The 25,471-nt window shown below is 41.5% G+C and overlaps 1 protein-coding gene across 1 annotated transcript in view; it reads left to right on the top strand.

Annotated features, from left to right (window-relative positions):
* The window catches only part of SRGAP1 (SLIT-ROBO Rho GTPase activating protein 1), a 75,658-nt gene that overhangs the window by 32,511 nt on the left and 17,676 nt on the right, over positions 1-25,471 (top strand). The window contains exons 8-14 of the mRNA XM_009887819.1: positions 1,485-1,682; positions 1,802-1,886; positions 7,997-8,024; positions 10,948-11,050; positions 14,687-14,747; positions 14,901-14,978; positions 16,485-16,619. Of these exons, the coding sequence (XP_009886121.1) occupies positions 1,485-1,682; positions 1,802-1,886; positions 7,997-8,024; positions 10,948-11,050; positions 14,687-14,747; positions 14,901-14,978; positions 16,485-16,619 (688 nt within the window). The remainder of the gene's footprint in view (positions 1-1,484; positions 1,683-1,801; positions 1,887-7,996; positions 8,025-10,947; positions 11,051-14,686; positions 14,748-14,900; positions 14,979-16,484; positions 16,620-25,471) is intronic.

Below are 25,471 nucleotides of genomic sequence, written 5' to 3'. Positions count from 1 at the left end.
TCACATTACTGAGTTCTGTGTTTTGCAGATGCTTCAATGAAAACTTTTTAGAGCACTTATTTTTTAAGTTTTGTGGCAGAAAGCCACCGAGCACAGTTGTTGTCTTCTGTGACCACCCGCTGTCCGGTCCCCAAATTGCTATTTCTGAAGTACAGAGGAATTTGGACTGTCTTTTGTGGCAGCTGAGTCAAAACCTCTTGTGTTCTCAGCTACAGCTATTTATAAACACGAGTACTGAATGACTGTGATGGGAATAACTCACCTAGCAAAATAACATGCATTTTTTTGTAAAATAGGGAAAAGCTATGCTGTTCTCTTTCCTGTGCTCTGGCAGCAGAGAGGGGCCTTCCAGTCAGTATAAATTGCACTTTTATCCAATTTAAGGCAGTGTTAAAGGCCCTCAGTTTAAATGAGAATCTGTTCCTAAAATAAAACATAGGGATAATTAAATTTCTTAATGTAGTTTTTTGATAAGTTTTCAGGATCACAGTTTTTTTCATTCTATGTTATATGCTGAATGCTTAGAACAAAGTATTTATGTCCACGAGATATGTACAGTAGTCTTCAAAAAATCCCACTTTAGAAAGTATCTCAAGGTAACAAAGACAAAAGGAAAGATTATGGCTTTCAGTAAAGTGAAGTGCAAGGGCACAGGGGGAGAAGTCATGTTGGCAGGCACAAAAAGGGTTATTTGCCTACACTGGAGATATGTGTAGAAGTGTGCGTGATTCAGTTAAGTTGACTCCACTACAGACTCTTCTGAAGCAGAACTGGGAGGTAAATCACATCCTTGTGCATCTTGCCAGTTACTTTATTGCATTGCGGAAACACTGCATCCCCTGTTCCACTGCCTCCATGTCCTGGTTTCCGCTAGGAGTGACTGTGCTCTCTGTAGCTCATAGGAAGTACTGTGAGGCTGATGTAAATTGTTCTTTCACCAACCCCCTCCTCCAGCTGTGTATTCCACTTCTGCAGTCTAAACATCACTGTGCTCCACACCATAGCACTCCACAGAATGGTGTCTCAGGTTTTTATCTTGGAAGAACATGTTGTTCTGGCAGCCAGATCCTTGGATGTATACATTCAGTCTAGCACGTTGACCACACATGGGAGAGTTGACCCTTCAGAGCAGTTTATCTTCTCTATTGCCTGTTGCCCCAGATTGGAGACCATAATCAAATCATGTGACATTTTGATTCAAATTTCAGGAAACAAATGCTTGTGAGCGTTATACAGTCAACACAAGAGTACATTTATGTTTGTGGATTGTGCTGTGGTGAAGCAGAGAACTAGATAGGAATCCAAATCATGTCATTCTTCTGTTACATAGATATCTGTTATAGTACATCTAATTTTTCACGTTCACACACCAGTTTGTTTGTGGGAGCATGCCAGAGAATTATTTTGAGTAATTAGCTTCCCTCATAAGCTATTCAGGTATGTATTTATCTTCCCATTTGGTAAATTGTGCTTTTTAACACCAGGTTAAGAAAACAACAGAGGCTACCCTGCAGACGATACAAGATATGGTCACCATTGAAGACTATGATGTGTCAGAGTGTTTCCAGCACAGTCGCTCAACGGAGTCTGTGAAGTCAACAGTCTCTGAGACATACCTGAGTAAGCCTAGCATTGCAAAAAGAAGAGCTAACCAGCAGGAAACGGAGCAATTTTATTTCATGGTATGTTGGTTGCTTCCTCATTCATGTGATACAGCCCAAACACCTGAAGTAAACATTATGTGGAAGTTCCTGGAACTTATGTCACACAAATAGTAATAGATTGATCTGCATCTCTACAGAAATTCAGAGAATATCTGGAAGGTAGTAACCTCATCACAAAACTTCAAGCAAAACATGACTTGCTGCAGAGGACACTCGGAGAAGGTAAATACCACACAATAAACTGAAAAGTGATTCCAGACTATAGAATGAACCCACTGAAATGCCAAAGGTATGCAGGAAAAAAATTACAAAACTTAAAGCTTAATCGCCCAGTAAGCATAGATTTGAATTTTACCAGCAGTTCTAAGACTACACACTGTAAATTGATTTTATTTCTTCAGCAGATATTTATTTCCACTGTGCAGACATTTAGACAAGTGACTATATTTGGAAATGGAACTGTTGAATGAAAAATCTCGTGTCTGAAAGGAGAGCTGACACAGTCAGTGCAGTGTGATTTAAGAGCTGTGACAAATGTACTGTTTCTACTTCTCAACGATTTCTGTTGACTTGGGGTTTTTTTAAGAGTTGGTGGAGAGTGATAGTTTTTTTAACTGTACAAAATTATGCAGGATGCATCTCTTACAATGGACTCACTAGTGCAACATTTCTGACACATGGACGTGAATGTCCTTCTTGGAGCCTAACAACTCAATGGAGAGTTTATGAAAGACAAAAGGTGAAATCCTGACCTCACTACTGTCAGTAGTGAGACTCTTATCGACTTAATTTAATGTTAGGTTTCTACAAAGTATTTGCCTACTGTGAACTGGAATGAATAAAAACTTAATGAATAGCTCTATACCTATTGATTATCATTATTGCATATAAAATTACTGCATTACAAAAAAAAATTATTGCACTACAAATTTTGATAGCAGAGAATTATCAGTTGTCCTGAACACTCTCCACAATTGTTAAAAATACATCTTAAAATAGAAATCAAATCAGCAGATGTCAATGATCAAACGAAGGAGAGCTGAATTAGGGCAGTAATGAGTCAGGCACTGTGCACAATTCCAGCCCACCTCTTACCAGCCCTCCCAACAGGCACTTCCTCGTGGACCAAAGGGAAAAGGAGAGTCACACTGAAAGCCTTGAGGACTAACCACACAGAGTGTTACAGACTTAAGAGGAAGTGAATTATACCACAAAGAGTAAAAATCCTCTTCTGAAGGTTAAAGACTATAATTCAAAGTTCAGACTCAAGAAAGGAAACTTCTTCTCTAAAGAGTGTCTCTGAAGGATGTGTCAATTTATTTTCTTTTTACTGCCAAAAATCTGTTGTTAATCAGATCCCTTCTTCCTTTTAATACAAAAGCCCAGATCCACAATTCCAGTTGTGGAGGTGCCTATAGAGCTATTAACAGTTCAGTGGCTATGACCCCAACAAAGCCCCTGTCCGGGGAGTGACTGAGATAGAGGGTAGGAAGTAAACAGCATTTTATTGCAAGGCTGGGCTGTAGAAGATGGTAGCTGTTTCTAGACAGCTAACTACATTATGTTCTTTCTCATGGAAATTTTCATTTAATAGGATTTTTTTTAATGTGTGCGTTGAGCAGTTTATTCACGCAAAACAATGTGCAGCTGATGTTAGTCAAAAAAGAGGAAAATTTTCCTCCAAAGGCTCACAGAAAATGTATTTGAAAAAATAATGTGAATATTTGTTATTTGGAAGCCCAGTAAAATGCATGAGTGTTTACTGAAGGGAGAAAGATAAAAGCAACAGAATCTGTTGCCTAATGCATGTTGGAAAGCAATAAGGAAAGAACTGTATGAAATGAAATCCAAAGAAAAACTTCTTAGCAGGGTGACCTAAGTGATAAATTGCCATCAGGCTCTAGGCCATTCTGCCATGCTCAGGCATGCTTGAACCATTCTGTCTGAAGAGTTCCCTTCGACCCACCAGCTGTAACCCCAAGGAGTTAATCCGTGTTGCCAGCAGCGGTTTTGCACATATTTGTTGTCACATCATCATAGCATAGCAAGTACAAATAGTACCCCAAACATACATATTTGCGTTCAAAGCTGATATTTGGACCAAAAGCCATCATTCTTATAGGTTAAAAAGTTCAAGTACCCCTTTCTGTTGAGGCATGTCCTGTATTAAAACACACGTGCCTGGGAAGGAGGACCTGGATTCTGTACATGCCTTGAATGGGGATGATTGCAAGAATAGAATTACAGTGGAATTATGAACGTTATTGCTGTATAGAAATGAAATATAGTATAGAGATGAATTTGTAGGAAGTGAACTTCTCCCCTGCTCCACTCCAACTGCCTTTTCTGGAAACTTTCATGTCAGCAAGACAGCAGACATGTAACACAGAGTGCTGTATTAAGTAATGCAGAGGAGAATGGGGGGAGAGGGAGAGGATTGTCTGAACTGCAATTTTTCCTTTGGCACATTCTCTTGCTTTTATTCAAACCTGTACAGTGTAAGGCTGTAGGCTGAATCAATCCAGATTCCAGTCTGGTGTCCACAACATTGACAGCATTTGGCTTCTGTTCCAGTTCATCACCTACTTACTACATTCTGTTGCTGTTTCTGGACACAGCAGATACATAGAATTGTAGAATCATTTATGTTGGAAAAGACCTTTAAGATCGTCAAGTCCAAATGGTAACCTAGCACTGCCAAGTTCACCACTAAATATGTCCCTAAGCACCATATCTACATGTCTTTCAAATACCTCCAAGGATGGGGACTCCACCACTTCCCTGGTCAGCCTGTTTCAGTGCGTGACAACCCTTTTGGTGAAGAAATTTTTCCTAATATCCAATTGATACCTTCCCTGGCACAAGTTGAGGCCATTTCCTTTTGTCCTATCAGTTGTTACTTGGGAGAAGAGACAGCCCCCACCTTGCTACAGCCTCCTGTCAGGTAGTTGTAGAGAGTGATAGGGTCTCCCCTCAGCCTCCTTTTCTCCAGGCTAAACAACCCCGTTTCCCTCAGCTGCTCCTCATAAGACTTGTGCTCTAGACCCTTCACTAGCTTCATTGCCCTTCTCTGGACATGCTCCAGCACCTCAATGTCTTTCTTGTAGTGAGGGGCCCAAAACTGAATACAGTATTCAAAGTGTGGCCTCACCAGTGCCGAGTACAGGGGGACAATCACTTCCCCAGTCCTGCTGGCCACACTATTTCTGACACAAGCCAGGATGCTGTTGGCCTTCTTGGCCACCTGGGCACACTGCCGGCTGATATGCAGCCAGGTATTGACCCCCACACCCAGGTCTCTTTCTGCCGGGCAGCTTTCCAGCCACTCTTCCCCAAGCCCATAGCGCTGCATGGGGTTGTTGTGACCCAAGTGCAGGACCTGGCACTTGGCCTTGTTGAACCAAATACCATTGACCTTGGCCCATCGATCCAGCCTGTCCAGATCCCTCTGTAGAGCCGTCTTACCCTCAAGCAGATCAATACTCCCACCCAACTTGGTTTCATTCACAAACTTACTGAGGGTGCACTTGATCCCCGTGTCCAGATTGTTGATAAAGATATTAAACAGAACTGGCTGCAATACCGATCCCTGGGGAACACCACTTGTGACTGGCCACCAACTGGGTATAACCCCATTCACCACCACTCTTTGGGCCTGGCCATCCAGCCAGTTTTTTACCCAGCGAAGGGTACGGCCATCCAAGCCATGAGCAGCCAGTTTCTCCAGGAGAATGCTGCGGGAAATAGGGTCAAAGGCTTTTCTAAAGTCCAGGTAAACAACATCCACAGCCTTTCACTCGCCCACTAAGCGGGTCACCTTGTCGTAGAAGGAGATCAGGTTAGTCAAGCAGGACCTGCCTTTCATAAATGCTTGCTGACTGGGCCTGATCACCTGGTTGTCCTGTATGTGCCGCATGATGGCACTCAAGATGATCTGCTCCATAACCTTCCCCGGCACTGAGGTCAGACTGACAGGCCTGTAGTTCCCTGGGTCCTCCTTCCGGCCCTTCTTGTAGATGGGCACCATATGTGCTAACTTCCAGTCAACTGAGACCTCCCTGGTTAGCCAGGACTGCTGATAAATGATGGGAAGTGGCTTGGTGAGCTCCCTCAGTACCCTTGGGTGGATCCCATCCAGCCCCCTAGACTTGTGTGCATCTAAGTGCTGTAGCAGGTCACTAACCATTTCTGTTTGGACTATGGGGACTTCATTCTGCTCCCTGTCCCTGTCATCCAGCTCAGGGGCTGGGTACCTGGACAACAACTCATCTTACTATTAAAAACTGAGGCAAAGAAGGCATTAAGTACCTCAGCCTTTTTTCCTTATCCTTTGCCACTATGTTTTCCCCCCACATCCAATAAATATTCATGATCTGCACAAGGGAGACAGATTAAGTGTTCTGTGCTGAGTCTGCATCTACAGATTTGGAAAAGTAAATGAGAAATACTCAAATGAAATTGATACTAAACATAGGAAGCGCACTGATACTCATATTAATTCTGACCCAGGGCTCCTCTATTGAACAAACGAATAAAGCAAAGGGAAATGCAGGGAAGAGAATAGGCAGTTGTAAAAGAAACTGCCTCTATGTCCCAGATAATTCTTGCCCTAATCTGTTAAATATCAGAAGTGTGTTTAAAATCCCCCAGAGTCAGATTTGTAACATCTTTTGTTTTACTAGCATTTGTTATTGGGATTCTTAGTCTCAATGAATTTTCCTTAGTTACATGAGTAGGGAGAAGTCCCTGGCTTACCCTTTTTCTGTTATAGGTTATTTTACATACTCTTCTTTCATCCCTCTTTTTCACCTCTCTAAAATAGATGCCAACAATCTTTACATGTCTTATTAATGCCAGAGATTTTTCCCAGAGCTTATTCTTTGTTCCACCTTCTGCGGATCCCCACTCTTCTGGTACTGCAAAATATATTTTCAGATTGGGCTTTTCAATATTGTGCAGTATTTCAGGTGTACTTGGACATTGCCACCTAATATTATGTTTTACATATCACTGTTTTTCATTTTCTGCAGTCTGACAAGCTTTTTTGGTGTCACTTTCAAATTGAGCAGTGTACTTAGACCTAGCCCAAGTGAAGCTCAGAGTGATTTTCAGAGTCAGTGTAATTATCTGTTGTTCTCTTAGCTGCACAGATGTTTAATTCTTCCCTAATATCTTACTTGAACTTGTCAATACTGAATTTCATTTGCCGTTGTGTGTCTTGTTCCTTAACATGGTTAAACCTCTTTGAAGGGCTTCACGGTTTTGTCAGGACTTGATACAAAAGTATTTAAGTCATCTGCACAATATTCTTCCTCCTTAGCTGCTGTGATCTCCCCAAAACATTAATAAATTTATTATATATTACGTAAATGGTCCTAATAGGAAGGCTTCAGTAAATGACTGTTACACTTTTGTCATGATGAAAAAAGACCATTTAATTCCACTCGGTTTCCTTTTTCTTCGGTAGTTTTTGATCAATGAGAATGTTTTGCCAGTCAATCCATGGCTGTTTAGTTGCTTTAGTCGCCTCTTGTGAAGAAAGTTATCAGGGGCCTTTGAAAGTCTAAGTAAATTAATTCAACTGATTCTCTTTTATACAGTATTTTACTGACATGTTCAAAGAATTCTAATAAATTAATAGGGCACAGTCTCCCTTTGGAAAACTAAGCTGGTTGGAACTTATCATCCATGACCTTCCTAATGTTTCATTATTTTGCTTTTCATTACCATGAGTTGACATGATGCATATGCCTAACTTACTGATCTGTTGTTCTGCAGGAACCTTGCTGGAATACCGTATTTGCTTCTTTACAGTTCTCCACAGTTCTCCGTGGTGTTTTCCAGTGATAGTGTTGTATTTTTTTCCTGCAATACACAGACAAAGGAGTGGAAAGAGTCTTTGAATAGGAAGCTGTTGGTATCTAGAGCACTGTATTTTCAGCACTGAACACGTTTAGGCAAAAGGCACAAGGGGAGATTTAATCTAATCTTGGCACAGCTCTATTTCCATACTGGTTTAGCCACTAAAACACATGAGCACAAACAATTGATGTTGTTTGGAGTTTTACTTCAAATTATTTACGGTATCAAGTGACTCTGTAGTCTATGTGCAGGCTTCTTAAAAGTTGTTCCGTAACATGGGTTGTGTTTGTATTTTGAATGTAACTGTGGAGATGGTAGGTAACTGCACTGCCCTGATTTTTGTAGAATTGTATATCTTTTGCTGGTAACATGGAATTTTTGGTTAAAAGTAATTTGCCAAGCATAATTTAGATACAAAAAAATGCCTAAAACCTACAAATGATTGTTTCCTGTTTATTGAACTTTTCCAGGTCACAGGGCTGAATACATGACAACAAGGTAAGATATTTTTATTTTACTCAATTTAGAGTTACAAATGTAATAAAATCTTAGAAATTACAAATTTTAGAACAAGTTCTTAAGGGTATATAATGTTGTTGTTGCTGTTGTTACATAAATTATGTACAGACCCTGAGTGCTTTAACATTCAGCATTTCTGTTTTCTGCATGCTAGTGGGCAAAGGACCAGACTGTTAATCTTCCTCATTTTTGTGAGCTGCTTAGGTCAGTGTCAAGGGTGGGACAAGCTGGGAGATCCTTAAAAATATTTGTGAATCACACATCAAATTTGGAAGTTGCAGGGGGCTTTTTTGGTACTAGAAAAGAAATCTTTTTTTTTCTGCTAGCGATACCTGCTAGCCTCTCATGGTTTGTAATTCACTCGGTCAGGATACATAGTTCAGAAGAACCTGATACAGAGGTGAATTTAGGGCATAGGCGGCATCTATGATAACCTAGCTCTGGACAGGAATACCCGCCTCCCTCAGCATCCGTGTGTTTGATGCTTAAATGGGTCTATATATTCACAGAAGAGAAGGGATACAGTGTTAGATCTCCCTGGTTTGTGCAGCACATACTTTTTCAGTTGTGTAATGCCTCACCTTCGAGCTGCCTCCAAACATAAACACAGCACACCGCCACAGCCCCCAGACTGTGGGGAGCAATTGCAACTGTGGCAGTTGCCATTTGTGCGTATCACTGCTACAGGCGCAACCCTTCCCATCCTGGTGACAGCAGGAACATCCAACCCAGCTTTCCTGGTCTCATTCTCCCTTCCCTTCCCTTCCCTTCCCTCCCCTTCCCTTCCCTGCCCTTCCCTTCCCTTCCCTTCCCTTCCCTCCCCTTCCCTTCCCTGCCCTTCCCTTCCCTTCCCTTCCCTTCCCTCCCCTTCCCTTCCCTGCCCTTCCCTTCCCTTCCCTTCCCTTCCCATACATCCTTGCCCGGTGCCTTCTCTTTCTCCTTTTTGCTTCCTGGACAGGAATGGCCTTGCCACCACCCCTCATCTTTGGACTGGAAAAAAAAAAAAAAAAAAAAGTCTTGTCCTCCCAGCTAAGAAGCTGGGATCCAGCTCTGGCTCTGCCTTTTGCTGGACCTCTGGGTTTTGTATAATTTCTTATGCCTGGCCCCCATATTCCTGGGGACATGTGTAGAAACCCAGAGCTCCCTTTCTCCTACCACTCCATGGTCCGTTATAGGTCTGCAAAGATGGACTTAATTCACCTTCTTTCCTTACATGACCCCAGTTGAAAAGTAGTAACAAATCAGTGCATTCTTCCCAATTGCTGACATTAATTTTGAGACCTTTGCCTCCATCCCTGGAGGTCTTTAAGGCCAGGCTGGATGGGGCTTTGAGCAACCTGGTCTAAAGGGAGGTGTCCCTGCCTATGGCAGGGGGATTGGAACTAGATCTCCAAGGTCCCTTCCAACCTAAACCATTCTGTAATTCTATGAACTTTAACTCTGCCCACAGATGCTACCACGAATGCATGGAAGTCAGCAAGCTTATGTCAAATGCAAAAAACATTATTTCTTGACTCTAAGGCAGATGACTTATCACAGAATCACAGAATCACAGAATGGTTAGGGTTGGAAGGGACCTCTGGAGATCATCTAGTCCAACCCCCCTGCCAGAGCAGGGTCACCGTAGCAGGCTGACATCATCCTAAATTTCCTCCTCTGTAAGCAGCTGAAAGAAGATGATGGATTTAGGCAATGATTTTACCTTAGTAAAGTAGGGGAACGGCTTGAAGCCATCTTGCATCCTGTCTTCTTGAAGCTGGTCGCTTAGAGAAGGAACCTCTGAGGGAATAGGGCCTGCCCGTCCGTTCCTCAGCACCCGTTCCCCCACTCCAGCTGGGACCTGCCTGTTGCCCCAAGGTTAAGTTTCCAGACTGTAAGACATGCAAATGGAAATGTTCTTCAAAGTGAAAGTTAAATTGTAGAAGGAAAGACGATATCTTTAAAGATGAGTTTAAAATAGCAGGTAGTACCCAAACAGACCAAGGTCCCACCACTTAATGTTCTATGCATTAGTGTTCATCACTGCTTCGCCCAAAACATTTTCTTTTTTGCTAATACCAGAAAAACCCATAGAAACATTGGACTGCTGGTGCAGGGGAACTAAGGAAGCTGTTGGCATGCAGAGTGCCCTGATATTCACAAAATTGTGACCTAGAGAACAATATTTATTTCCTGTAATCTCTTTCAGTTGTAGTCATCACATGTGTAACATACTAGGTAAACGTTTTGCAGGCCAAAGGTTTGCGTGTTCTTCCTTTTCTTTTTTTGCTTTATGCTGCTTTTGTTTATTTGTTTAAAGTTGATGTTATTCTTTTAATTCCTTTAGCTAATTTGCAAGGTGTTTCTTTTCTTGTATGAAGATGTTGATGGTTGGATGTGGAAGGCTAATGCTGTTCAACCTTCCTGGCTCTAGTTCAAAAAGCAGACAATTTGGTTTTGAAGCATCCTTGGGAGTCCGCTGAGCAGCTTTAATTTGCATTTGAAGCTTCTCCAGCATGAAGCAACTTTTCTGCTTGATAAGAGGTGCTTTGAGTGGCCTGTGTTCTGCCACGGCTGGCAGGATGAATTCCAGTGGTTGCTGCACATCTCATGCATGACCGCAACAAAAAAGGCTATTCCAATTGTGCAGTGTTCGGAATAAATGTATATGGTAAAACTGCAAAAGAGGGATTCATAAAGAATGTCAATATTTGTCGATAAGTAATGCATTTTTAATGGGGGAGTCCTCCACTCTTTAATCACTATGTTATGCTTAAATTTGGTGGAAAGTCTTAATTTGCTAAGTACTGTGTTTATTTCTCCCCTTACAATGTTCTGTTGTTTTGCCATGAGCTTACAGACATTTCATTTTATTGTGTGACTTAATTCTACCTTGCTCAGTAATCATATTCCCTTCCCTTAGGCCTCCAAATCTTCCCCCTAAGCCCCAGAAACACAGGAAGCCCAGACCCCGATCACAGTATAGTGCTAAGTTGTTTAATGGTGATTTGGAGTCATTCATCAAGGTACTGGCACCAGCCACCCCAGTGGCTGATCTCAACACTTCTTACAATAATGGTCACCACCTCACATGAGCTGAGGCAGATCATTATGTTTAAGTCTGTCCTGGGGGTCTTTTCTTTCCCGGTTGATCAATATAATACTTCCTGAAGTCAGAGGGAACGAGGTGGATTCATGTCTCATGTTAGCTTCCTTACGATTTTGTTAATGGAGTAAGGATAGTATTGGCAGCCTGGTTTTATTAGGAAACTTAGCATCATGTAGAAGATAGGATGTAGTGCATCCCATGACTTAGCACAATTTCCTGCTTGCCATTTTCATTACATTCAGTACTCAAAGTCTGTGGAGAAGCAGTATTACCCTTGGTTTGATATCCAGCTTTTGATTTCCTATGACTTTAGGAATTTATTATATTGTGTGAAATTGTGATCACCGCTATTCTGGATCTTGTATCTTTGCTGTATTTACTATCTTCTTCTTTCTCGTACTTTTATTTCTAATAATGCTTCTAGCCGAGGCCGAAGGAACTCTCACACGAGACATCAGGTATAGTTCTGGTGACAAGAGAACCATCTCTGCCTCGCTCTCGGGTTGCGTTCACACCCTGCTCAAAATTAGTTCTTTCAAAGACCTGGAGGGAGAAGTTTGCATTAAGAAATAACTGTATGAATACAGCAGGCAAAACTGAACCAGAGCACAACTCTGGAGTGATCGTAGTCTTAAATGATGCATATTTCCTTATTCATTAACAATCACCTGCCTGTCACAGTCAGTTAGCGCCTCTGGACACTAGCTGACAGAGCTAAAGGAAAGAAGTCTTCAAAAAATATGTAACAATACATTTATAAACACGGTGAATGAAATTCCTGACTGCAAGCTCTGTGAACTGGGTTTGAATGTGCAGGGTTTTTTTTCTTCCTGTGCAACATGGCTAGCGGCAAATATTTTGCAAAACAAATTCTGTGCTCAGTGGCATCATACCAGTTTAGCTGTCTTTGAATCAAGCTTTCAGATACCCTCAGTAAAACTGTAAGGAAAACAATTATTATTATGCAAGCGGTGCTGTGAGGTGCAAAGACTTTCAGGAAATCATCACATGATGCAAGAGATGAATATCATGAACAGTTTCTTGCTCAAGGATGAAAGTAAGCAAAGAAGCAGAAACTCGCACAACAAAAAGCCCCTGGATTAGAGAGGCACAGAACAAATTAGGAGAAATGGTACCCCATCATTTTCCCTCACAGAGAAGAGGTTTATGCTACACACCAGTGTGGGTGAAAGGGCTTACTGGCAAGTGGAGAGTCCTACATAGTTAGTCTTTGAAAGGGAAAGAGGAAAAGAAAGCTGGTAGCCTTGTGACAGATTTGCCGGTGTGGGACCTAACCCAGGAAAGCATCCCTGCCCAAAGACCATGTCATTCCTGATAGGGGTGAGTCATTTTGACAGGCACAAAAGGATTACAGCTAGTAAAAGACAGTATCACACCAAATTGCTTTTCCTTACATTTTGCATCATAAGAAGTGATAATTAGTCCCAAACATACATCAGATTAAATTCACAGCAACAGCAGGGTCACTGTTCTTGACATTTCACCAACACGGATTGTTACTTCAAATTATTTTCCTGTCATTAGATCCAAAAAGCTGCTAGTTTAGATGTTAGTAATTTCAGGGAATTAACTACAAAGTTGTGCGTGGTTCTCAACAGATTCTCCAAAACCAGGTATGAAAGTAATTTTTTTTTTTTAAAATTTCTTACTGCAAACACTCTCTTTTCCGAGGCTTTATATTCTTTGCACGAACCAGTGTACTAACAGGAGATACGGGTGCATGTTGTGCATGTTTTCTAATATTCTGCTTTTTTGGAGGGCCAGGCTGCTCAGTGTTGGTGAAGATGACGGTAATCCTGGTTTTAGCAACTGACCTGTTCCACGGGGGTTTTTTTATTCAGCTGTGACTGAATCATGACACAACTCAAACAGAAAGCGCTCATCTAGACATTACTGATTCGTGGCTACCCGGTCTTTGCTAGGTTTTAAATTAAAAGACAAACAAGTCACAATTTAAACAGCATAATTTGCGGTACGGTCTTTTATACATCCCACTAAAACAACATGGAGCACACAGAAGATCAGGGGATAGGTTATCTCAGGAAGTGCATTGTTTCGTTGCTTCACTGTGTGTTATTTTTCAAACTTTTTTTAGTAGTTGGCTTTTCTTCTACTTAGGCTTAATTCATAAACTTCCCATTAGTGTAATTTAGCATGAAAATGAACGACTAGTTTGTAAGAGGAAATATGTATTCTGAGTTACAGGGTGCTTTTGAATTCATGGTTTTGTAATAAAGACTGGTTTTATATTAAACTTTCAAATGAATTAGTCAATTCTCTGAGCGCTTACATATTTGAAATTCATTTGTAAAGAAAAATTATAGCTTCCAAGACAAGAATTTCAAAGGTACCTATTATTTATGAAACAGTAATTTTTCCAACATAAGCACCAACTTTTCTAAATAACTTTTAATCATATGATTTATGTCTTTAATAGATATTTGATGACTTGTAGTCATTAATGTGCTTGGGGTAAAACATCCGTTTTTTAAAAACACACAGACGAAGGACTGTGATGGTTCTTTTGGAAAATCAGCAGTTTAAAAGACAAATAACTCTCTGAAAGTCAGTGAATAGTCATCTTCTCCCCCTACCATCCCAAGCATTTTTTTCTCCTTTATTAAAACACCTCTACTTAAGTAAAGATGTAGCTGTAGACCTGCAGCTGTATCATGGCTGAGACCAGGAGCTTTGATTCCTGAGCTCTGCCAGCTGCAGGTGGGGAGGCATTGGCTGTGACCTCCCTTTCCCAATACCTTTGTGCCTACAGAAGAGGCAGCTGAACCACATGCTCAGCTCAAAGTGGCTGCAGTTCACCACCCAGTGTGTTACCAGCTCATTAGTGCAGCCTGAAACAACGTGCCAGGCCATCATCTGTCGTACGTTAGGACACTCACATCAGCGGAGCACGTGGGAGTGCTCAGGTCAGGAGGCAGACACCTGGTATACCCCATGCAATGTCATTTGGTGGCTCTTCTCCAAGAACTTTTCTGATAGTCCAGGTGGTCCAGAAGAGGCCTTGTCAACTTTGATCAACATTTTTTACAAAAAAATCCTGTGTAATTAGGTCCATGTAGGATTTTCTCCACCAGGAAGAGAAAGGTAAGTTAAATGGATGCAGAGAGATCATCTTCATATTGAATAATTATTCTTAATAATAAACTTTTAAAAAGGCAAATTCACTGCTTTAACTCATTGTGCTTCAAAAATCTAAAACACATGCATGAGCTTAGATGTCACATACAGTGTTAGCCAGATACAGTGGCAGAGCTAGAGAATGAAGTCTCTGAATTTCTCGATTCAATGATTTTAATGAAGAACCATAATCTTTTCTCTTCACCTGGTCCTTTCCCTCAGTCCCTAAATGGGAAGAGAATTCTGTTAGAAATTATATGTTTTCTTACGTGTTTTTTTGCCAGCACTGTATGTCCATCTGGATTGACCAAGAAAACACATTTTGACTTTCAGTCCAGAGTAAGGAGGTTTCCTCTTTCTAGTCTGCAGTTCACTCTTTCTGCTCTTATTTTTCCAGGATTCGGGACAAGTCATTCCTCTCATTGTGGAAAGCTGTATCAGATTTATCAATTTATATGGTAAGCTCTGGAACATACTATGTAATTTCATTATTGCCAGACTTTTTTTGTGTATCTTTTGCATAATGCAAAAGCTTTGCTTTTAAAATAGAGATTAAAAGTGTTTTAAAAACTAGATTCATTTCTCACCGCTGTCTCCTGTCTTTGATGCAGGTCTTCAGCATCAGGGAATTTTTAGAGTGTCTGGTTCCCAGGTGGAAGTCAATGATATTAAAAATTCATTTGAGAGAGGTAATTGCATTTTCATTTATCCAAGCACCTTAATATCTAACATTTAAAAATTTTTTAAATTCTAATTACTTTCTTGGCTATTTAAGCAGTTTGGATGCACTTTGTATGCTGCACCTAAAACTTTGCACCATCACATGCTTAAAGATGAAGTATAATGATGACATGTGCATGTTTTTTCCCCTGTTATGACCTAGGAGCTTGAAGTTGTTTTTCATTTTGTTTAGACAAGGCATATCGCTCTTGAATCAACTGTAAACTTTACTCTTTTGTTAATGATAAACTGTAAATAATAGTTTGTCTATATTTTATTTTAAAGAAAGGAAAGGTTATGGTTTTTAATTAGATTCAAGAGACTACTTAACACAATTTGAGAACCCTGTTACTTGATCTTCTGGAACACGAGCGCTCAACTTTCTGGTCCCTCTGCCAAAGTGGCATCACAATTAATGAGAATACAGACTGTGAAAAGGTCATCCCATTTTCAACCAGTGTTTTCATTCCCGAAGGTAACTTCAGCCCCAGAGAAGGAATTATGGGAAAGATACCAGGAAGTGAAAACAGCTTTTTAACATGAGTGGCTTGCAACACCCAGCTGAGGATTGCTCTGCCAGGGGAGCCAGGATCCAGCAATCCCCTGATTGTGTTAAAACAATACTAGTTACAATTTTTAAAAAATCTTACATTCTCTTTTCTTGGGCTTTAGAAGCTATTTTTTTAATTTTCAGGAAAACTTTTGCAGATCGTCTGTGAATGATAAAACCCTTGGAGCAATAACTCTTGTGACTAAAAGCATGAATACACACAGTATTTTTCTCCCCAGGATTAGTTATATATATCTTGTTAAACCTGATATTGTCTTTGACAAGATATGTGAAGTAGATGTTTTTACATGATAGTTGAAGCCACATCCTCCTATTCTCCACCTTTTGAATCTGCCTTATTACTAACTGCTTCTCCTAAGTAGTGTTATTTTGGAAGATACACACATTTTTAAGTGTTTCAAAATAAAGATTAAGTCTTTAAAATTGCACGTAGTTCAGTCACAGTCTTTAGGGTTTCAGTTCACAAAATGGTTGCACATATTCCTGAGTGTTTTAGTTTTTCAGAACGAAGACAGATTTCCATTTCAAAGAGTTGTCTAACTAGATTTGCTTTATGTAAGGTCCCAAAAAACAGTCTGAGAAACCCTATCCCATAAGAACATTTGTCTTTTTTAGTTTACTAACTGTAAATCATAACATGTCCATAAATACTTAGTTGGAAGTTCAGGACCTAAGAGATCACCAGGTTATGTAATTTAAAGGAAGCTTTATTTAGGCTGCTGTTTTTAGTTTAATCAGAGTCTGGGATTTCTAAATCAGTGTTTATTATCTTACTTGAATGCTTGCATTGCCACCTCCCACACACTAAAAACAAAAAAAAACCAAAATGTCACTCACTTATAAAAATGTTGCATGCAAGAATGCTCCTGCATGTGTGTTTCACTCACTTTATTTACTTTTTAAGGTGAAAATCCTTTGGCAGATGACCAAAGTAACCATGACATTAACTCAGTTGCTGGAGTACTGAAGCTCTATTTCCGAGGGCTGGAAAATCCTGTCTTTCCTAAGGAAAGATTTAATGATCTTATTTCTTGTATCAGTAAGTAGAAATTGCTATTTCTTTCTCAACAGAATTTTACTTTCATATATACAGTAGTGGCCTGAAAAAAGAGCTAACTTCACAGATATTTCTGAGACAATTTGTTTGCCATCTGTGACAGTCTGGGTCAGTTATTAGTCATACTTGCAGCTGTGGTTGTTCCCTTTTTCCAGTGGGATTAATGTACAGTACAACTCTTTGTTTAATAGGGCAGGAAGAATATCTTTTGCTATACAAGAGATAGTTAAATTTAAACGCATTATTATTTTCCTATGTGCACTGGGGCAGATAGGAGAGGATGAAGTCATGACTGTGCAAACAGAGTACGTTACTTTCCACAAAGGTTTTCATGCCCCGCAGCTCGGAGTCAGCACGGGTGAATAAGTAACCAACTGCTCAGCATTGGGTGGTTCTGGACCTTTATTGTGCTCAGCTTCAAACCCCTGATCCAACCAGCAGGAAGCCCTTCAGTGCAGGAATGGAGAGAAGCAGCTGAGTGTTGGTTGTCTGCAGAAGAGCCCAGTCTGTCTTCCAACCCACAAGCATGACCACGCTGTAATGGGATGTCCAGGGGGAGCGTTGCATGGATCTGCGCACTGCTGATGTTCATAGCCAGACACAGAGAGGTTGTAGTCATTTACGAAGTTCTCAGTGGATGAGTGAATTGCTCTGGCATGCACAAAACCTCTTCCAGTTCACAGATCCCTGCAGATGTTGAGCAGGGGTGAGGCCAAGCCAACCATCAGTAGGCTTACTGTTCCCTGTGGGTTGATTAGAAGTGGTCAGAGGTGCTAGCTTGGTGGAAGAATTTCCTTCTTTCAACCCTTCCTTTGTAACTCGACTGCTTTAGATTAATGGAGAGAGAGGCAGTTTCACAGGTAATGAGGGCCAGTCCTTTGGTGGTATTAATTAGGGCAGGGCCTCTCCGAACTGTGTTATTTTGGCAAAAGGTTCTTAGCCCAGCAGTCGGGACCACAGATCAATGTGTACACCATGTCCTGGGCTGGCCAGCAGATGGGCTTTTCTGCTCCCTGTCAGGGGAACCCAACTTGTGTGGTTTCCTTCCCCGATAGGGAGGATTGCAGTAATTCAGCCTGGAGGCTACGAATACCTGGATCGCTGTGACCAGCTCTATGTCCAGTATTTTGTGTTTCGTTCTTTGCAGGGTTTTCTGCAGCTGTTGCGATTTACAGACTCAGTGGTACTGAGGAGTCCTGAAGGACCTCTAAACTGCAATTTAACAGTCTGATCCCACACAACAGGGGATGCTGAGGGGGACAATGTCTCTTTAGGAAGCACAATCTTGGTTCTGCCTGAGTTCAGCTTTAGCTAACTGTGGAGCCACAGCCCAGAAAATGTCTGCGAGTCATAGAAATTGAAATCTAAAAAGAGATCATTTTGACTGAGTGATTTTCTGCATGACAGGGATGATGGAACTTTACCTAATAATCCTGTGCTGATTTCCATAACTTCTGGACAAATTAAAGCATGTCTGCTGGAAAAATTTATTGATTTAATGGCTTCAGTTGACAGAAAATCTACCATATTCTTGGATAAGCTGTTCAAATGATTAATCACTTTCATCATTAAACATTTGTACCAGGTTTCCTTTTCAAAATTTTTGCTGTCAGATTCTGCCCATTGGATCTCTTTATGACTTTATTATTTTGACTAAGCATAAAGAAAAATAGAAATGGTGGTTCTTATACGTGGAGATGGTATTGCACTTGGTTGTGTTAAAGAGCTTTCAACAGAATTGTAAAATATCAGGAATGAGGTTTCAGCTTACAGAGATGATACAAGTGAGTGCTTAGCAGATGCAAAAACATTTGCCCAAAGCAACCTTTTAAAGGTGTTCCAAGAAGAGGAACCTGGGTGATTTCAAAAAGTTTCCGTTCACCATTGAAGCTTCTGAAGACAGGATGGGGAATTTGGAAAAAGGGGTAGAACTTCAGTGGACTGAGTACATGTACATGTCACCAGTGCAGGTGGGAGAGATTCACCAACCTCTCATAGCATCACTGTCTGAGAGGGGTCCAGTTCACTTATCCCCAAATGGTCTTCTGTTATTAAGAACTTCAAGAAAAAATGGCAATGTATACTAGATCTCTAGTATTAGGCTCAGTTTCCTTAGAGGATGTCCAACTATGCATGTTCAGGGTAGGCAGTGGATTATTTTCTTGAGAAAGAATTGACAACCTTGTTTTTTAAATAATAGTATCCTTCAGCAGAGGTGAAATCAGTAACAGCCAATAGCCTGGAACAAAGTCACTGCTTTTTCTGGCCACATTCTTAAATGGGACAGTTATGGGGAAAGAGGTGTTTCCATCTGTTCTTGTTTAGAGTGGCTGTTCTCTGAGGCTGTCACAAGTGTGGATTATCATCTCCACAACAGCTTGTCAAAACGAGGTGTAATGACTGAGTAGTTTTGCTAGATTTGACTTCTGCTGAGCTGTTACAGAAGAAAGCAGAGGATTTTCTGTGTGATAATGTGTTGTAAGAGTCTCAGATCTGTCTCTGGCAGGTTTTGGAGGCAGCCAGGGGAGGATGATTTTGTTGTTGTTTGGGTGGTTTCCACAAGGTTATCTTTAGAGGCACTCTGAAATGGCATGTCAATGCCTTCCTTCGGTGGAGGGAGGAAAGGTAAGTTTGGAACATGGCAGGACAAAAGGAGTTTTCTCTTTGAGCATATTGGGGTGGGTTTACTTTTTGTTGTTGCAGTGGTGGTTTTGAATGTGGTGTGAGGAGAGAAAGAAACAGCTCTCGTGCCTTGCACCCACAGCAAGCCCCAGAACCGCATGGTGGGAACAGTGTGTCTGCATCTTCTGATTATCTGAGAAGCCTGAGATGGAGTGTTTTTACAGCTGCGTATCTAGTCTCTGTGCTTCATTAAGTGGTCCGCTACTTCCAGGAAATAAGATGACTTCCAGAGAATAAGATGTGTGTTTTTTTAAAAAAAAACAAACAAGCATTTCAGAATATACTACCTGTCACAATTTAAATAGCACCTGTGTGGCACATATGATCAAAAACTGTCTCAAAGACCCTTTCCATTGCTACCTTTTAACCTTAACGCTTTGTATATCTTGCAAAAAGTAAGGCAGTCTAGGCAAGATTTTTTTCCCACTTTAGACTTTGAACCTGCATTAGGTGCTTTCGTTTCTTTTTCTGTACTCATGTGGCCTCACATATTAAGTATGTTGGTCTTCATGTTAATGGGAGCAGGGCCAGACTCTCCTCTGTGAGAACACACGTTACTGTAAATTTTATAGATCACATTTGGTATGTAAAGTCCAGAAAGCTTTCACATTTTTCATTAAGAGGGTTTAAATGCTCCTAACTCCTATTGCATTCCCTGTCTGATAAACAGTGAGGAAAGGAATAAACATTAAGTTGTTTTCAAATAGTTTTTCAAGATAAATGTCAGTGTGGTTTTTTTAATCATTTGCAGAAATTGTTATAAAAGGGGGGAGGGAGAAAGCAAATTCATAAAGTTAATGTTCACATAAAACTGTAAAAGGGCAGAATGTCACACACTTTATATGGAAATGTAACGTTGCCAGTGAAAAAACCCTTGAAACTGAAGTACTTAGTTATGGATGTCAAGCATAATTGAGGCTACAGCTGCAAAATGAACCTTTCCTCAGTGCAGTCACTGAGGAATTCCTTTGCATTTATGCATATATTTCCAAATGAAACAGAGCATTGTGATTTAATGCTTTCCCTTTTGTGAATACAGTGGAAACAGTGCAAAATGACTGTGACTTTTAGGGCAATTTGTATTAATTAGACTCATGAGAACAATATTATTCTGTTTGGGCTTATGAACTGTTTTCTGATAAAATTTGGGCCAAATTATGACTTCTCCAGAGCAAGCATGAAAGGTAGGACAGAACGTAAAGAATCCATCTGATTATGGGCCATAAATGTGCATTCTCAGCAAAAGGAGTAGCTACTATTGCTCCCAGCAGCACTCAGCAATCCAGAGGGTAAAATGGGGGGGGGCGGGGGGGGGAGGGGGAGTGTTGCACTGCCCTTCTTTTCTGCCCCTTTGTAGGAACAGGTTGGGCCAAACATAAGCAAAATACTTCTTACAGGAGTTACGTGGAGGCAGAGGGTATGGAAGCTGTGCTTTGGGCTGTCCATAATTCACCTTCGCTGCTGGGGGACTGCAGTTCCTCTCCTGGTGTGAATTACATCTCACTTTTACATACATAGCTGTGCAATGCAGTAGCAGACACATCTCAGCTACCCAAACCGCTTAGCTTCTGCTCAGGTCATTATAATTCTTCTTGGTTTTATCTCCCTTGCCTCAAATTTGATGTACTAAGATGCCAGGATGGATGAAAACTTACATCTTTTTTCCTTCTGATTTTCATCATTTCAGTTCCTTGCTGCCACCAGTGCCTGTTTACCTAAAGGCATAAATGTTATGAAAGGAAATTATTTTATTGCTTTCCAGACTATTGCCCATTACTTATAAAGTAAAAAAACTTTACTCTGAATTGTCAGCTCTTCCTGAAAAAGTTTCAACAAAACGACAAATGTTTCCTTGCCTAAGGGACAGTGGAGACCATTGTGTTTGTCCTCCTGTGTTTAATGCCTTCTTAAATAGATCTGAAAAAGCTGTAAGTGGCGTTGCTGAGTTAATATACCCATCTCTTTTGAGTTGGATCGGACCCATCTACCAAAGTGGAAAGAGGCACAAACTGTTAACCTCAGCACTAATACATATTCATGTAGATTACTTGTCAGCTGCAAATTGACCATAAAAATTACATCTGCGAGTGTAACTCAATCCCATTTGACGTTCAGCGGGTGTGTAAAATACGCATTAGGCATTCACTCTGTTACTAGTAGGCACCACTCCAAGTGGAAGTAGCGAGTGACCCCCACACAGAGATACCACATTGGATTTTATCCTTCAAAACAGTGGTCCTAAAGGAGAGACATAGCTTACATTACCACTGTTTCCTTTCTTCTTCCTCCTTTGTGCTACCCTTGCCTGTGAAATACACTTAGCTTGCACAGCACTGGCTGTTAGTGTAGCACAATTCATTCATTGCTGACACCAGGTTTCTCCTTCCACATGTTCTGATCAATATTTTCCTTTTGCAAAATGTTTGCCTTTCTTTTGTTACTTCTGAGATTGGCCCATGGAGGCTGCCTGTTAACAGAGGGTGGTAGAACAAGACTCAACCCAGAATTTGTGTTTCTGAACTCTGACTGCTCCTCGGTGGAATCTTCTCCTTGTTGGATAACCATGTCTCTCCACCAGTGCAGGAGAGGCCACGTGTAGAACCACGGCCAGGAAAAGTACAGTGCTTTTGTCGCATTTTTAACTAAAACAGAGTGATAAAGGCAGGTAGCTGTCCAGTTGGCCCAAAATATTTTGGAACCACCAGCAATTGCTCTCTTGCAAAAGGCTTTTATTCTCCATCACCCAAGCACTGCACTTACATATTTGAATATTTATTGCCTTTTACATGCTCCACTACTTCAGGATTATTGCTTAATTAAACTTCAATTTGCATTTTCTTGATGTTATTTAGGATTAATATATTCCTGTCTTCATTTATAATTTAGATTTGTTTTATTTGTATTTGGGGGCTTGTGTTAATAATTGTGTTCTCTCCCCTCTCAGGTTGCCTTTACTCTTCTGAGGCACATTGTTCACTTTTGATCTGTTTCACTTTAGACTCTGCCTTTGCAAAAACCTCATTGTGAGTTATCAGGTGGTTAAAATGTGTTATTTCTCGTGGAAAGGAAAAGTGGACATTCATTACTATGTGTGTCTCTGCAGTAAGCAAAGGTGACCACCTCTCCAGAACGGGTTCCAGTGAAGGATGCAGATCACACCTTTTAAGGCTTGAGTAGCTAGGACTTATGCGTATCTCATGCTGTTGAGAACTGGTCCTTGGCCCTTGGCTGACAAAGAGCAGCTAGCTGATAAGTAATTCTTTCATTTATGCAATGACATTAGTCTCAGCTGGATTCACTCATCCAGTTCAAGGACAAGGAGTGTTTGCAGAGGAAGTCCATGGGAGATCAATAAATAAATCTTTTCCAAGAGCAATGCAAGATTGCATCTCAACAGATTTTCTTGTGGAGGTTGTGATCTGCCTCCTTGGAGGATTTTATGAACAGGTTGGACAGACATCTCTCAGAGGTGATAAAGATGAAGTCAAAGGGTGATACTGTAGACTTAAACGATCTCTGAATAGTCCTCTAAGCTCTCCATTTTTCATTTTTTGTAGCAGCTGGTGGAGGCTTCTTAGATCCCAAACACCTCTGATGCTTAGATGCTTAGAAAATGCTATGGATACACAGAAAACCAATCTCCTTATATTGGGGTGCTTTGCTCCATTATTGTCTGATAAAAATACATTAATAGTTCTGGGCACGGGTGCCCGCCTCTTCCACAGAGTGGTCTAGTCATGAAGCCCCAGAAGTTGGCCTCTTCCCCTTCTCTTGTTTTACCCCACAAATGTCTCCTGGGCTGCACTGTAGCTCCACTTTGACAGAAGCAGTGTTCCCACGCCAAACACCTTCTCATCTGGCTGGCGGGAAACTCTCCTGCTTGTGGGTTTGACCCCTGTGGCTGAGACGGGTCTGGAAGGCAGGTGTGTTAGACCAGAGCTCCAAAAGTTTTACTCTGCTCTGAGAACTGGTAACTAGAAAATAATGACCATTACTATTTGTGATATTTGCCTGACGCTAGTCTTGATTTGTGGTTGTTACTCATGTGTCCTTCACACTGATCTTCCTTTCCTCCCTCACTCCACAGTCAGAAAAAAACACGTTAGTTCTCAATGTGCTTGGCCTTGCCGGAGGTTTGTCCTGTTGCTTGTGTTTGGGAACGTGACTCTCATCATATCATTAGAGTAATGAACCAGTTTTCAAGTCCCCTGATTTCTATTTCTGCTTGGCGGTTAATTGCATTATTAGGAGAAGTCATGTAATATCAGTACTTCGGTTTTCTTAGCTGAGAAACGGGTAATACCTCACCGGGTGCTGAGGTCGGGCTAATGACAGTTCTTGAAAATCGGAGTAATGAAAAGAGGGCTTCCAATAGAAATGCTGTGAGAGGGGAGAAACAACCAGCTTTCTGCAGTGCTGGGATTGCCAGTGGTTCCTCGCAGCAACCAGCTTGTAGCCTGGATGGCTGTTCTGCCCCGAGGCTCACTTCAGAAAATCTGGTGGAGGGAAAGCAATGGTTTCTCTTCCCTCTGCATGGGAAGTAGAAGAGCCACAAATTCTTTCTCTCTGGATGCAGAAAGATTGCTCTGTATTCATTCCTTCTTTCCTGCATACCCAAACACTCATGCACTGCATACACAGAAGCAACTATGAAATTTGGCTCCTGATTTAAAAGCAGCACACAAATACATAACATTATTACCTATCTCCTTTAAACCAAATAAGTGCTGAGAAAGAAAAACAAGCCTTTTTTTTGAAGTTACGTGGAAAGCACACCAATTTACCACTTGGCAGTAGTTTGTATTTTCAATAAAGGGGCTTTCATGGAAACTGGGACTGGGTTACCAGGAAGGTATTGGAAATACACACACCTCATTCCAGCATGTACAGCTTGTAACTGCTTCAGTACAGAGGTGACCTGCTGGTACTTAGCACCAATCACGCTCCTCGTAGGGCAGCTGGGATAGCTCAACACATGGCCATACAGCCACACTCTTTGTACCTACTGTGCCATGTCTGTCCTGCCTACTGGGACCAGTTCCTGGCTCATGAATCCTGTGAACCATGTCTAGGAACTGCTTAAAAGCGTTGTAGCTGGCACTGACCACAAGGACATGGGAGAGTGTGATAACTTCTGTGTGGTAGCTACCTGCCAGTGTTCAAGATTGTGCCCCATCTTGGTTTAGCTCACTAGTTTAGACAGAGCTATTGCGTCTGGATAGGCAGCACACTTCTGGAAGGAGCTGCTGGACTCGAGCCTGGGCAGTGCATTTCTCAGGTCTTGATTTGAGTTCAGCGATGACTGAACCTGGTCCAGGACCGGTCTCCAGAACTGGCTGGAAGAGGCAGGTCTGCAGCACAAGGCGTTAGCCAGGAAAGGTTTCAATGCAGAAGGCAGGTCCTGGTGCTGCCTCACAACTTCCCTCCAGCATCCCATCCACATCCAGCACACGGGGCGGAAAGGCTGGAGAGGAGCTGTGCCGCAGCACCGCAGAGCAGTGCTGCTGAGGCGGGAGCGTTAAAAGATGTAACCGAAGTGCCTCCCTCAGCCCCTACTCCATAGAAAATCCACCTCCACACACGCACACAGGCTCAAAACCACCCAGACCTACAAATCTGTGTAGAGAGACTCAGAGAAAGGCTTGTTGGGGGAAGGTCGGCTGAGCTGGAAACTCACAAGGCACTGCTGGCTTTAACAGGAGCTGCTTTTGTTGGAATACGGGGAATTGAAGATACGGTCAGACTCCTTCCACTTAGTTTTGGAGCATTGCTTAGTTTAGGCAGGTGGAGAAAGGCATTGCACTTGGTGTCTGTGGGTTGTGCAGAACAGCAGCTATGAGGGTGTGTAGCAGTGACATCTCCAAGATGTGGTATGCACTGGAAAGGGAGAGGAGAATTGTGGTTGCCCTGCAGATTCTCGCTGTGTGAGCAGCTCCCAGGCTTAGCACATCCCTGCCATGGACTCCGGTTCTTAACCAGTAACCTGGAATACTTCTTGATTAATGCAGTCCAGGTTTAACAGAAACATAAAAAGAAATTTCAAGTCCCATACTCCACTAGAGAAAGTGTAATGGCTTGAACTGATTTTCAGCTAGAGTTTGGGTTCAGTGTGACTCATTAGGTTGTAAGTTATACAAGTGGTCAGCAGTCCT

This window comes from Charadrius vociferus, unplaced genomic scaffold (assembly GCF_000708025.1).
Source record: "Charadrius vociferus isolate BGI_N301 unplaced genomic scaffold, ASM70802v2 scaffold125, whole genome shotgun sequence".
Classification (NCBI taxonomy): domain Eukaryota; kingdom Metazoa; phylum Chordata; class Aves; order Charadriiformes; family Charadriidae; genus Charadrius; species Charadrius vociferus.
Note: the sequence above shows the minus strand (reverse complement) of the source record. Positions and strands in the feature narration are given on the sequence as shown.